The 12938-nt window shown below is 39.8% G+C and overlaps 1 protein-coding gene across 2 annotated transcripts in view; it reads left to right on the forward strand.

Moving 5' to 3' along the window:
- Positions 1-12938, forward strand: part of BTBD9 (BTB domain containing 9) — a 418266-nt gene that overhangs the window by 38742 nt on the left and 366586 nt on the right. For both annotated transcript variants that reach the window (XR_014297289.1, XM_082663104.1), the window contains exons 3-4: positions 1309-1672; positions 2747-3011. Coding sequence is in view for 1 of the 2 variants with exons in the window: in XM_082663104.1 (XP_082519230.1) it covers positions 1309-1672; positions 2747-3011 (629 nt within the window). In the remaining variant the exon portion in view is untranslated. The remainder of the gene's footprint in view (positions 1-1308; positions 1673-2746; positions 3012-12938) is intronic.

The following is a 12938-nucleotide window of genomic DNA, read 5'->3' on the forward strand; positions in this document are numbered from 1 at the left end:
TTTGTCCCCTTATTTTCTTGCTCTCACTTTTACACATTTTCTTTCTCACTCATTACTCTTCCTTTTCTGCACTCCTCCCTAGTCCTCCTCTGGCCACCCTTTCTTTCTTGATGGATTGGAAACTTTAACTGGTTCATATTATTTCTCCTAGAGTAATAGAGGTAGAAATGTAAATTTACTACCTGACTGGATTATCTAGTTTTCATTATTTAGATGAGCAGATAAGCAATAATGTGGGGATTTTTTTTTAATCTGAAAAATACTGGAAGACAAAATAGAAAAGTCAAATTATCCGTAATCCCATCATGAATTTCATTTTTAATTTATAAACTGACAAATGAAGACCCTTCCCTTTCAGCCATCTAATCCTATTCCCTAGAGACAACCACTGTTAACAGTTTAATATGTATTTCTCCTCAATATAAATAGATATATCTATATATACCTGTGCGCATACAAATGTAAGTGTGTGTTATACACTCTTTTCCATGCAACACATAGGGATCTGCAAACTGACTTACTAACTATATCCTGGACATCTTTCCAAGACAGTATATTTTGATCTCCCTTGATCTTTCTAATGGCTGCATAGAATGTGTATATCATAGTTTTTTCAACCATGTGCCTCTTGATGGACATTTAAGATTTTTTCCATTGTTTCAATATATCTTCTTATACATTTATCTTTATCTTGCTGTATTATCTTATACATTTATCTTTATCCTAAAAGTGAGATTACTGAGTTGAAGGGTATGCACATTTTAGATTTGAATAAATATTACTTAAATTCCTTTCCAAAAAGGGATACCCATTTATACTCTCAAAGCAGTGCATGAGAAAACCTGTTTTTCCATTGTTTTTGCAGTGCTGAATATTAACAGGTTTTTAATTTCTGCCAGCCTGACAGGGAGAATGGCGCCTGCTTGTGTTTAATTGTTTTCATCTGATTATCTTTTCCTCTGGAGCTTTACTTTTTAAACTACTTTCTTGACCTTTAACAGGTTTATATTGATTTCACTGTTCCTCTCAAAAGAGCACTTTCATCTTTCTAATTAATGAATGTCTATTATGTATCTTGAGCTCTCAGGATTATTCGTTAGTTCAACTTATAGAATTAATTCAAAATAGTTTTTAAATTATGTCTTTCTCTAGAGAACTATTTTAAGTTATTATTATGCATTTCTTCACCTGAATCTTTGTGTCATTAAACACATGTATGTTTTTTATAATGTTGATAACCTTTATTTCATAATTTTGTAGCACATCCTATTTGAAGTTTTTCTCATGTGTTTCTTCTCTGATGTGCAGAGCATTACTGTATGGTGGAATGCGAGAATCTCAGCCTGAAGCCGAAATCCCTCTCCAAGACACCACTGCAGAAGCATTCACAATGCTACTTAAATACATCTACACTGGGCGGGCAACGCTGACAGATGAGAAGGAGGAGGTGCTGCTGGACTTTTTGAGCCTGGCTCATAAATATGGATTTCCAGAGCTGGAGGATTCTACCTCTGAGTACCTCTGCACCATACTTAACATTCAGAATGTCTGTATGACTTTTGATGTTGCCAGTCTCTACTCCCTTCCCAAGTTAACGTCCATGTGCTGCATGTTTATGGACAGAAATGCTCAGGAGGTGCTCTCAAGCGAAGGCTTCCTCTCCCTTTCTAAGGTGTGTCATTGTCTACAAGTAATTTACAGGCATGCACTGTTTTATTTATATCTGTAAGTTAGAAATATGGCAGTGAACTAAGAATAAAAAAATAAAAACCATTAGTGTGGAAGAGGTTGTCTAGCCACCTGCCTCTGGCTACTGAGACTCTAGATCATATAAGAGAGAGGCAGATTGCTGCTGTTTTCTTTTAAGGTTCTTCAGATAAGTTCTATGTGCAAAAGAGACTGTGCTGCTGGTGGTTGTTTTCAATGTGATGGCATCAAATAAGCTCCTTTGTGGTGTTGCATCCTGTTTTTTGGTTTTGTATTTCTCTGACAGAGTGTTACTAATAATTCCTTATCGAGGGGGAAGATTCATAAAGATCTTATGTTTCATTGGATGTCTTTAAGTCATTGTCGTTTTTTATTTTCTGGCCCAGAATTCACTATTGTACAATGTTTTATACCATATAATAGCTAGAATAAAACTGTTTTTCCCAAATCTTCCTCTCAACCCTGGTGATTGTCTTTCCTTTCCCTTTCTGTGTTCCTCCTAGGACCTGACTTCTTCGAATGAGAAAACCTCTTTAAAAAGCTACAAGTCTTGATTTGAGTGTAACTTTGATTTTTATTGTCCTAGTTAATTTTCAAAGGCAAGGATCTTGTAGGGTCGCACAGTGTTGCTGGCAGTCAGTTTAGAAATCTGAGAACCAAAAGTGTGGTGGTGCAGTAATACTGTGGAACAAAAGGTTTGAATTTTAAATGCTAGATGCATCTTACCGGCTCATAAATGCAAACTCTGCTGAAGAACCTGTATGGGGTGACAGCGTCTCACATTGCTGTTTTTCTTGTTATTTTACTAAAGATGGGTGCAAATGTGCTGGAAAGACTAGGTACAAGATGCCTACGGCTATTCACACAGCCATAATAGGCAAGAGAGTACATGGCAGAAAGAATAAGGAAAGAAGATGGTCAAGAAGAGTTAACTGCTTAAATATAAGTGATACTTGCAGTTCAGTAAAGTTTTACTGATTGATCATGCACATGGTTGAGCTCCATAATAACTGGAATTTTTCCTTTTTATCCTTTTCAGGCAGCACTTTTAAACATCGTATTAAGAGATTCATTTGCAGCTCCCGAAAAAGATATCTTCCTAGCCTTGTTAAACTGGTGTAAGCATAATTCAAAGGAGAATCATGCTGAAATCATGCAGGCTGTCCGTTTGCCTCTGATGAGCCTCACTGAACTTCTGAATGTCGTGAGGCCTTCGGGACTATTGTCTCCTGATGCCATTCTGGATGCTATTAAAGTTCGATCAGAGAGCCGGGACATGGACCTCAATTACAGAGGCATGCTTAGTAAGTACCTATTTATGCTAATCTCACCAAGAAGTTTTGTTTGCATCCTGTGACAGGCCCAGCTACAAAACTCTAGCTACAAAACTGTAGTTCAGGTAAACATGGTATGTGTCAATCTGAGAACATAGAGCTCTGCTTCCTGTGGAATGCCTTTCCGACTCCTTCTCCTGCTAATTCCTCCTGAGATTGCTTAGCCTCTGTAGACCACAAAATAGGTATTTCTTGCCATTTCTGGACAAATTTCTCCAGCCACTCCCTAGAATGTCAAAAGTTAGATACTTTCTCATGTTAAGACCTTTCCTCCTTTCCTCCATCAAATCAGTACTGAGTACATGCTATATGCTTATTATTATTTTAGGTGCCATGAACACGGAGATTCTAAATAAAAATAATAATGGGTAACACTTGCATAGCATTTCCAATACTTATATGGTATTTTTCTTATTAATAAAACTAATAGCAATGAACACTTATGAAGTGCTTATATATATCAGTAACAGTCCTACATGATGATTTAATTCTCACAATAACCCTTTGAGATAAAAACCTATTTTTTTTCCTATTTATTTATTTATTTTAAGTGAAGATAATACAATTCTTTTTATTTAATTTTTTAATTTAATTTTTATTTTTTTATACAGCAGGTTCTTATTAGTTATCCATTTTATACATATTAATGTATATATGTCAATCCTAATCTCCCAATTCATCACACACACACACACACCCTGCCACTTTCCCCACTTGGTGTCCATACGTTTGTTCTCTACATCTGTGTCTCTATTTCTACCCTGCAAACCGGTTCATCTGTACCAGTTTTCTAGGTTCCACATACATGCGTTAATATACAATTTTTGTTTTTCTCTTTCTGACTTACTTCACTCTGTATGAGAGTCTCTAGATCCATACACGTCTCTACAAATGACCCAATTTCGTTCCGATTTATGGGTGAGTAATACTCCATTGTATACATTTACCACATCTTCTTTATCTGTTAGTCTGTCGATGGTCTTTTAGGTTGCTTCCATGACCTGGCTATTGTAAATAGTGCTGCAATGAACATTGGGGTGGATGTGTCTTTTTGAATTATGGTTTTCTCTGGGTGTATGCCCAGTAGTGGGATTGCTGGGTCATATGGTAGTTCTATTTGTAGTTTTTTTAAGGAACCTCCATACTGTTCTCCACAGTGGCTGTATCAATTTACATTCCCACCAACAGTGCAAGAGGGTTCCCTTTTCTCCACACCCTCTCCAGGATTTGTTGTTTGTAGATTTTCTGATGATGCCCATTCTAACTGGTGTGAGGTGATACCTCATTGTAGTTTTGATTTGCATTTCTATAATAATTAGTGATGTTGAGCAGCTTTTCATGTGCTTCTTGGCCATCTGTATGTCTTCTTTGGAGAAATGTCTATTTACATCTTCTGCCCATTTTTGGATTGGGTTGTTTGTTTTTTTAATATTGAGCTGCATGAGCTGTTTATATATTTTTGAGATTAATCCTTTGTCCATTGATTCGTTTGCAAATATTTTCTCCCATTCTGAGGGTTGTCTTTTCATCTTGTAGTTCCCTTTGCTTTGCAAAAGCTTTCAAGTTTCATTAGGTCCCATTTGTTTTTCTTTTTATTTCTGTTACTCTAGAAGGTGGATCAAAAAAGATCTTGCTGTGATTTATGTCAGAGTGTTCTATGTTTTCCTCTAAGAGTTTTACAGTGTCCAGTCTTACATTTAGGTCTCTAATCCATTTTGAGTTTATTTTTGTGTATGGTGTTAGGGAGCACTCTAATTTCATTCTTTTACATGTAGCTGTCCAGTTTTCCCAGCACCAGTTTTTGAAGAGATTGTCCTTTCTCCATTGTATATCCTTGCCTCCTTTGTCATAGATTAGTTGACCATAGGTGCGTGGGTTTATCTCTGGGCTTTCTATCCTGTTCCATTGATCTATGTTTCTGTTTTTGTGCCAGTACCATATTGTCTTGATTACTGTAGCTTTGTAGTATAGTCTGAAGTGAGGAAGTCTGATTCCTCCAGCTCCATTTTTTCCCCTCAAGACTGCTTTGGCTATTCGGGGTCTTTTGTGTCTCCATACAAATTTTAAGATTTTTTGTTCTAGTTCTGGAAAAAAATGCCATTGGTAATTTGATAGGGATTGCATTGAATCTGTAGATTGCTTTGGGTAGTATAGTCATTTTCACAATATTGATTCGTCTAATCCAAGAACATGGTATATCTCTCCATCTGTTGGTATCATCTTTAATTTCTTTCATCAGCGTCTTATAGCTTTCTGCATACAGGTCTTTTGTCTCCTTAGGTAGGTTTATTCCTAGGTATTTTATTCTTTTTGTTGCAGTGGTAAATATGACTGTTTCCTTAATTTCTCTTTCAGATTTTTCATCATTAATGTATAGGAATGCAAGAGATTTCTGGTGCATTAATTTTGTATCCTGCAACTTTACCAAATTCATTGATTAGCTCTAGTAGTTTTCTGGTGGCATCTTTAGGATTCTCTATGTATAGTATCATGTCAGCTGCAAACACTGACAGATTTACTTCTTCTTTTCTAATTTGTATTCCTTTTATTTCCTTTTCTTCTCTGATTGCCATGGCTAGGCCTTCCAAAACTGTGTTGAATAATAGTGGCGAGAGTGGACATCCTTGTCTTGTTCCTGATCTTAGTGGAATTGCTTTCAGGTTTTCACCATTGAGAATGATGTTTGCTGTGGGTTTGTTGTATATGGCCTTTATTATGTTGAGGTAGGTTTCCCTCTATTCCCACTTTCTGGAGAGTTTTTATCATAAGTGGGTGTTGAATTTTGTCAAAAGCTTTGTATTCATCTATTGTCCTATGGTTTTTCTCCTTCAGTTTGTTAATATGGTGTATCACATTGATGGATTTGTGTATATTGAAGAATCCTTGCATCCCTGGGATAAATCCCACATTGTCATGGTGTATGATCCTTCTAATGTGTTGTTGGATTCTGTTTGCTGATATTTTGTTGAGGATTTTTGCATCTATATTCACCAGTAATAATGGTCTGTGATTTTCTTTTTTTGTAGTATCTTTGTCTGGTTTTGGTATCAGGGTGATGGTGGCCTTGTAGAATGAGTTTGGGAGTTTTCCTTCCTCTGCAATTTTTGGAAGAGTTTGAGAAGGATAGGTGTTAGCTCTTCTCTAAATGTTTGATATAATTCACCTGTGAAGCCATCTAGTCCTGGACTTTCGTTTGTTGGAAGATTTTAAATCACAGTTTCAATTTCAGTGCTTGTGATTGGTCTGTTCATATACTCTATTTCTTCCTGGTTCAGTCTTGGAAGGTTATACCTTTCTAAGAATTTGTCCATTTCTTCCAGGTTGTCCATTTTATTGGCATAGAGTTGCTTGTAGTAATCTCTCATGATCCTTTGTATTTCTGCAGTGTCAGTTGTTACTTCTCCTTTTTCATTTCTAATTCTATTGATTTGAGTCGTCTCCCTGTTTTTCTTGATGAGTCTGGCTAATGGTTTTTCAATTTTGTTTATCTTCTCAAAGACCCAGCTTTTAGTTTTATTGATCTTCGCTCTTGTTTTCTTTGTTTCTGTTTCATTTATTTCTGCTCTGATCTTTATGATTTCTTTCCTTCTGCTAACTTTGGGGTTGTTTTTGTTCTTTTTTCTCTAATTGCTTTAGGTGTAAGGTTAGGTTGTTTATTTGAGATATTTCTTGTTTCTTAAGGTAAGATTGTATTGCTTATTATAAACTTCCCTCTTAGAACTGCTTTTGCTGCATCCCATAGGCTTTGGTCATCGTGTTTTCATTGTCATTTGTTTCTAGGTATTTTTTGATTTCCTCTTTAATTTCTTCAGTGATCTCTTGGTTATTAAGTAGTGTATTGTTTAGCCTCCATGTGCTTGTATTTTTTACAGATTTTTTCCTGTAATTGATATCTAGTCTCATAGCATTGTGGTCGGAAAAGATACTTGATATGATTTCAATTTTCTTAAATTTACCAGGGCTTGATTTGTGACCCAAGATATGATCTATCCTGGAGAATGTTCCAAGAGCACTTGAGAAAAATGTGTATTCTGTTGTTTTTGGATGGAATGTCCTATAAATATCAAGTCCATCTTGTTTAATGTATGATTTAAAGCTTGTGTTTCCTTGTTTATTTTCATTTTGGATGATCTGTCCATTGGTGAAAGTGGGGTGTTAAAGTCCCCTACTATGATTGTGTTACTGTCGATTTCCCCTTTTATGGCTGTTAGTATTTGCCGTATGTATTGAGGTGCTCCTATGTTGGGTGCATAAATATTTACATTTGTTATATCTTCTTCTTGGATTGATCCCTTGATCATTACGTAGTGTCCTTCTTTGTCTCTTGTAACAGTCTTTAAAGTCTATTTTGTCTGTTATGAGAATTGCTACTCCATCTTTCTTTTGATTTCCATTTGCATGGAATATCTTTTTCCATCTCCTCACTTTCAGTCAGTGTGTGTCCCTAGGTCTGAAGTGGGTCTCTTGTAGACAGCATATATATGGGTCTTGTTTTTGTATCCATTCAGCCAGTCTGTGTCTTTTGATTAGAGCTTTTAATCCATTTACATTTAAGGTAATTATCGATATGTATGTTCCTATTCCCATTTTCTTAATTGTTTTGGGTTGTTATTGTAGGTCTTTTCCTTCTCTTGTGTTTCCTGCCTAGAGAAGTTCCTTCAGCATTTGTTGTAAAGCTGGTTTGGTGGTGGTGAATTCTTTCAGCTTTTGCTTGTCTGTAAGGTTTTTAATTTCTCCGTCAAATCTGAATGACATCTCTGCTGGGTAGAGTAATCTTGGTTGTAGGTTTTTCTCCGTCATCACTTTAAATTATGTCCTGCCACTCCTTCTGGCTTGCAGAGTTTCTGCTGAAAGATCAGCTGTTAACCTTATGGGGGTTCCCTTGTGTGTTATTTGTTGTTTTTCCATTGCTGCTTTTAATATTTTTTCTTTGTATTTAATTTTTGATAGTTTGCTTATTATGTGTCTTGGCATGTTTCTCCTTGGATTTATCCTGTATGGCACTCTCTGTGCTTCCTGGACTTGATTAATTATTTCCTTTCCCATATTAGGGAAGTTTTCAATTATAATCTCTTCAAATATTTTCTCAGTCCCTTTCTTTTTCTCTTCTTCTCCTGAGACCCCTACAATTCGCATGTTGGTGCGTTTAATGTTGTCCCAGAAGTCTCTGAGACTGTCCTCAGTTCTTTTCATTCTGTTTTCTTTATTCTGCTCTGCAGTAGTTATTTCCACTATTTTATCTTCCAGGTCCCTTATCCGTTCTTCTGCCTCAGTTATTCTGCTATTGATTCCTTCTAGAGAATTTTTAATTTCATTTATTGTGTTGTTCATCATTGTTTCTTTGCTCTTTAGTTCTTCTAGGTCCTTGTTAAACGTTCCTTGTATTTCCTCTATTCTATTTCCAAGATTTTGTATCATCTTTACTATCACTATTCTGAATTCTTTTTTTAGGTAGACTGCCTATTTCCTCTTCATTTGTTTGGTCTGGTGGGTTTTTACCTTGCTCCTTCATCTGCTGTGTGTTTTTCTGTCTTCTCATTTTGCTTAACTTACTGTGTTTGGGGTCTTCTTTTCTCAGGCTGCAGGTTCATAGTTCTTGTTGTTTTTGGTGTCTGTCCCCACTGGCTTAGGTTGGTTCAGTGGGTTGTGTAGGCTTCCTGGTGGAGGGGACTTGTGCCTGTGTTCTGGTGGATGAGGCTGGATCTTGTCTTTCTGGTGGGCAGGTCCACGTCTGGTGGTGTTTTTTGGGGTGTCTGTGGCCTTATTATGATTTTAAGTAGCCACTCTGCTAATGGAATAGGTTGTGTTCCTGTTTTGCTAGTTGTCTGGCATAGGGTGTCCAGCACTGTAGCTTGATGGTAGTTGAGTGAAGGTGGGTCTTGGCGTTGAGATGGAGATCTCTGGGAGATTTTCGCTGTTTAATTTTACATGGAGCTGGGAGGTCTCTTGTGGACCAGTGTCCTGAAATTGGCTCTCCCACCTCAGAGGCACAGCCCTCACGCCTGGCTGGAGCACCAAGAACCTTTCATCCACATGGCTCAGAAGAAAAGGGAGAAATAATAGAAAAAAAGAAGGAAGGTAAAATAAAATAAAATAAAGTTATTAAAATAAAAACTATTTATTAAGGAAAAAATTTTAAAAAGTAAAAAAAAAAACTAAGAAAAACCGGACGTACAGAACCCTAGGACAAATGGTAAAAGCAAAGCGTATACAGACAAAATCACACACAGAAGCATACATATACACACTCACAAAAAGAGAAAAAGGGAAAATATATATATATCTTTGCTCCCAAAGTCCACCTCCTCAATTTGGGATGATTCGTTGTTTATTCAGGTATTGCACAGATGCAGGGTTCATCAAGTTGACTGTGGAGATTTAATCCGCTGCTTCTGAGGCTGCTGGGAGAAATTTCCCTTTCTCTTCTTTGTTCGCACAGCTCCCGAGGTTCAGCTTTGGATTTGGACCCACCTCTGTGTGTAGGTCTCCTGAGGGCGTCTGTTCTTCACTCAGACAGGACGAGGTTAAGGGAGCAGCTGATTCGGGGCCTCTGGCTCACTCAGGCTGCGGGGAGTGGGGGATACAGATGCGGGAGAGCCTGCGGCGGCAGAGGCCAGTGTGACGTTGCAACAGCCTGAGGCGCACCGTGTGTTCTCCCGGGGAAGTTGTCCTTGGATCACGGGACCCTGGCAGTGGCGGGCTGCACAGGGGAGGTGTGGAGAGTGACCTGTGCGTGCACACAGGCTTCTTGGTGGTGGCAGCAGCAGCCTTAGCGTCCCATGCCCGTCTCTGGGGTCCGCGCTGATAGCCACGGCTCGTGCTCTTCTCTGGAGCTCGTTTAAGCGGTGCTCTTAATCCCTTCTCGTGCACCAGGAAACAAAGAGGGAAGAAAAAGTCTCTTGCCTCTTTGGCAGCTCCAGACTTTTTCCTGGACTCCCTCCCGGCTAGCTGTGGTGCACTAGTCCCTTCAGGCTGTGTTCACGCAGCCAGCCCCAGTCCTCTCCCTGGTATCTGACCGAAGCCTGAGCCTCAGCTTCCAGCCCCTGCCCGCCCCGGCGGGTGAGCAGACAGGCCTCTCGGGCTGGTGAATGCGTGTCGGCACCGATCCTCTGTGCGGGAATCTCTCCGCTTTGCCCTCCGCACCCCTGTTGCTGCGCTCTCCTCCGTGGCTCCGAAGCTCCCCCCTTCCGCCACCCACAGTCTCCGGCCACGAAGGGGCTTCCTAGTGTGTGGAAACCTTTGCTCCTTCACAGCTCCCTCCCACTGGTGCAGGTCCCGTCCCTATTCTTTTGTCTCTGTTTTTTTCTTTTTTCTTTTGCCCTACCCAGGTACGTGGGGGAGTTTCTTGACTTTTGGGAGGTCTGAGGTCTTCTGCCAGCATTCAGTAGGTGTTCTATAGGAGCTGTTCCACATGTAGATGTATTTCTTATGTATTTGTGGAGAGGAAGGTGATCTCCGCGTCTTACTCTTCCACCATCTTGAAGCTCCTCCCCTAATTCTTCTAGGTCTTTGTTAAAGATTTCTTGCAACTTCTCGATCTTTGCCTCCATTCTTTTTCCAAGGTCCTGGATCATCTTCACTATCATTATTCTGAATTCTTTTTCTGGAAGGTTGCCTATCTCCACTTCATTTAGTTGTTTTTCTGGGGTTGTATCTTGTTTCTTCATCTGGTACATAGCCCTCTTCCTTTTCATCTTGTCTTCCATTCTGTGAATGTGGTTTTTGTTCCACAGGCTGCAGGATTGTAGTTGTTCTTGTTTCTGCTGTCTGCCCTCTGGTGGATGAGGGTATCTAAGAGGCTTGTGCAAGTTTCCTGATGGGAGGGACTGGTGGTGGGTAGAGCTGGGTATTACTCTGGTGGTCAGACCTCAGTAAACTTTAATCTGCTTGCCTGCTGATGGGTGAGGCTGGGTTCCCTCCCTGTTGGTTGTTTGGCCTGAGGCAACCCAATACTAGAGCCTACCCAGGCTCTTTGGTGGGGCTAATGGCAGACTCTCGGAGAGCTCATGCCAAGGAGTGCTTCCCACAACTTCTTCTGCCAGTGTCCTTGTCCCCACGGTGAGCCACAGCCACCCTCTGCCTCTGCAGGAGACCCTCCAACCCTAGCAGGTAGGTCTGGTTCAGTCTCCTATGGGGTCACTGCTCCTTTCCCTTGGTCCCGATGCACACACTACTTGGTGTGTGCCCTCCAAGAGTGGAGTCTCTGTTTCCCCCAGTCTTGTCGAAGTCCTGCAATCAAATCCCGCTAGCCTTCAAAGTCTGATTCTCTAGGAATTCCTCCCTCTGTTGCCAGACCCACAGGTTGGGACGCCTGCCGTGGGGCTCAGAACCTTCACTGCAGTGGGTGGACTTCTGTGGTGTAAGTGTTCTCCAGTTTGTGAGACACCCACCCAGCAGTTATGGGATTTGATTTTATTGTGATTGCGCCCCTCCTACCGTCTCATTGTGGCTTCTCCTTTGTCTTTGGATGTGGGGTATCTTTTTTGGTGAGCTCCAGTGTCTTCCTGTCGATGATTATTCAGCAGTTAGTTGTGATTCCGGTGCTCTCGCAAGAGGGAGTGAGACATGTCCTTTTACTCCGCCATCTTGAACGAATGTCTGAACTTGTTTTAGACTTACTGAGTTTGAGAGTTTCTGGGGTATCTAAATTCTAAGTTCTGTCTCATGTTAGTCATTTCCCTGAGTGATCTTTTCCTTGTCCATGACTTCAGACACTCTTTTGAAATACTGATTGATCTTAAATAGGTGTCCTTAGCCTGGACTTCTCTCCTGACTCATCAGATTTAGATTTCTTTTCATTGGGCATAGAAGAAAAAGCATAGGTTTTGGAGCGAGACAAATTTGACTTCAAGTCCTGAATTAGTCACTTACTAGTTGCATGACCTGGTGTTAAATCACATAAGGAATTTTACCTTTAGTTTTATACCTTTGCATATTGTTATGAGAATTACTCGAAGTAATGTGTGCAAATAATGTGTGTAAGCTCAATACTGTAGGAAACCATTGTTATATTATTATTTTGTGTTCTTCCTCATCTCTGTATGTCTGTGTAGGAGGTATCACATTGATCACATTTTTTAAACCTTTTCATTTACTTGTTTTAGATCCTTGAAGGCACACTGATCTTTGTATCCTCAACATTCAACACACTGGGTAGTCTGTAGATGATACTTGATGAATGAATACAATGAGAATTGTCTGAAAGCAGTGGAAGCATATTACTGGTGTTCAGGAAGCAGTCAAAGCTGGTGGTAAAAGAACTGAAACCTGGGCTAGAGTATAGAGAAAGAAGTGAAAATCAAAGTCTGAGACTTGGAGGAGACTTATGACCAGGGGCTGAAGGTAGAGAAGGAAGAATTAGAGGTAGGAAGAAAATTGGGATAGGGTTACGGAAGCCAACAGAGGAGAGAGCATTGCTATGGAGTGGGTGGTCAGTGGTATCTGGTGATGCTGGGAGGGCAAGAAGAATGAGAATGGAGAGAAAAATTTTGGATATAAATTGTGGTGAGTTGGTTAGTAGTCTGGACAGAAGCTTCACTAAACAGGGAATTAGGCCATGGGTTTGAAAATTATAGTAAATACAATGTGTTGACTATCTGATGTGTGAATTGGAATAAAGGTGGTAGAGAAATAGCATGGTAGCTAGAGGGAATGGGTCAGGAGAGGTTGGAGAAGAGATTAGAGATGCTAGAGGGTGATGCTGGTTGAGGGTCAGCCTTCGGTAAAGGTAGGAGGGTAGAGAGGGGAGAAGTAACAAGATGAGTAATATAGTTTTAGCCTTTGTAAATCTTAATTGTTGGATCCTTTCTTATATAAGCTCCTTTTTTCCCCTTCTTGCCCTAGTTTTGATTCGAGGTGTTGATAGGGCCTCAGAACTGGTTTAGTTATAAGGATAAG

The sequence above is a fragment of the Grampus griseus genome (genome assembly GCF_964374135.1).
Source record: "Grampus griseus genome assembly, chromosome: 10".
In the NCBI taxonomy this organism is placed as follows: domain Eukaryota; kingdom Metazoa; phylum Chordata; class Mammalia; order Artiodactyla; family Delphinidae; genus Grampus; species Grampus griseus.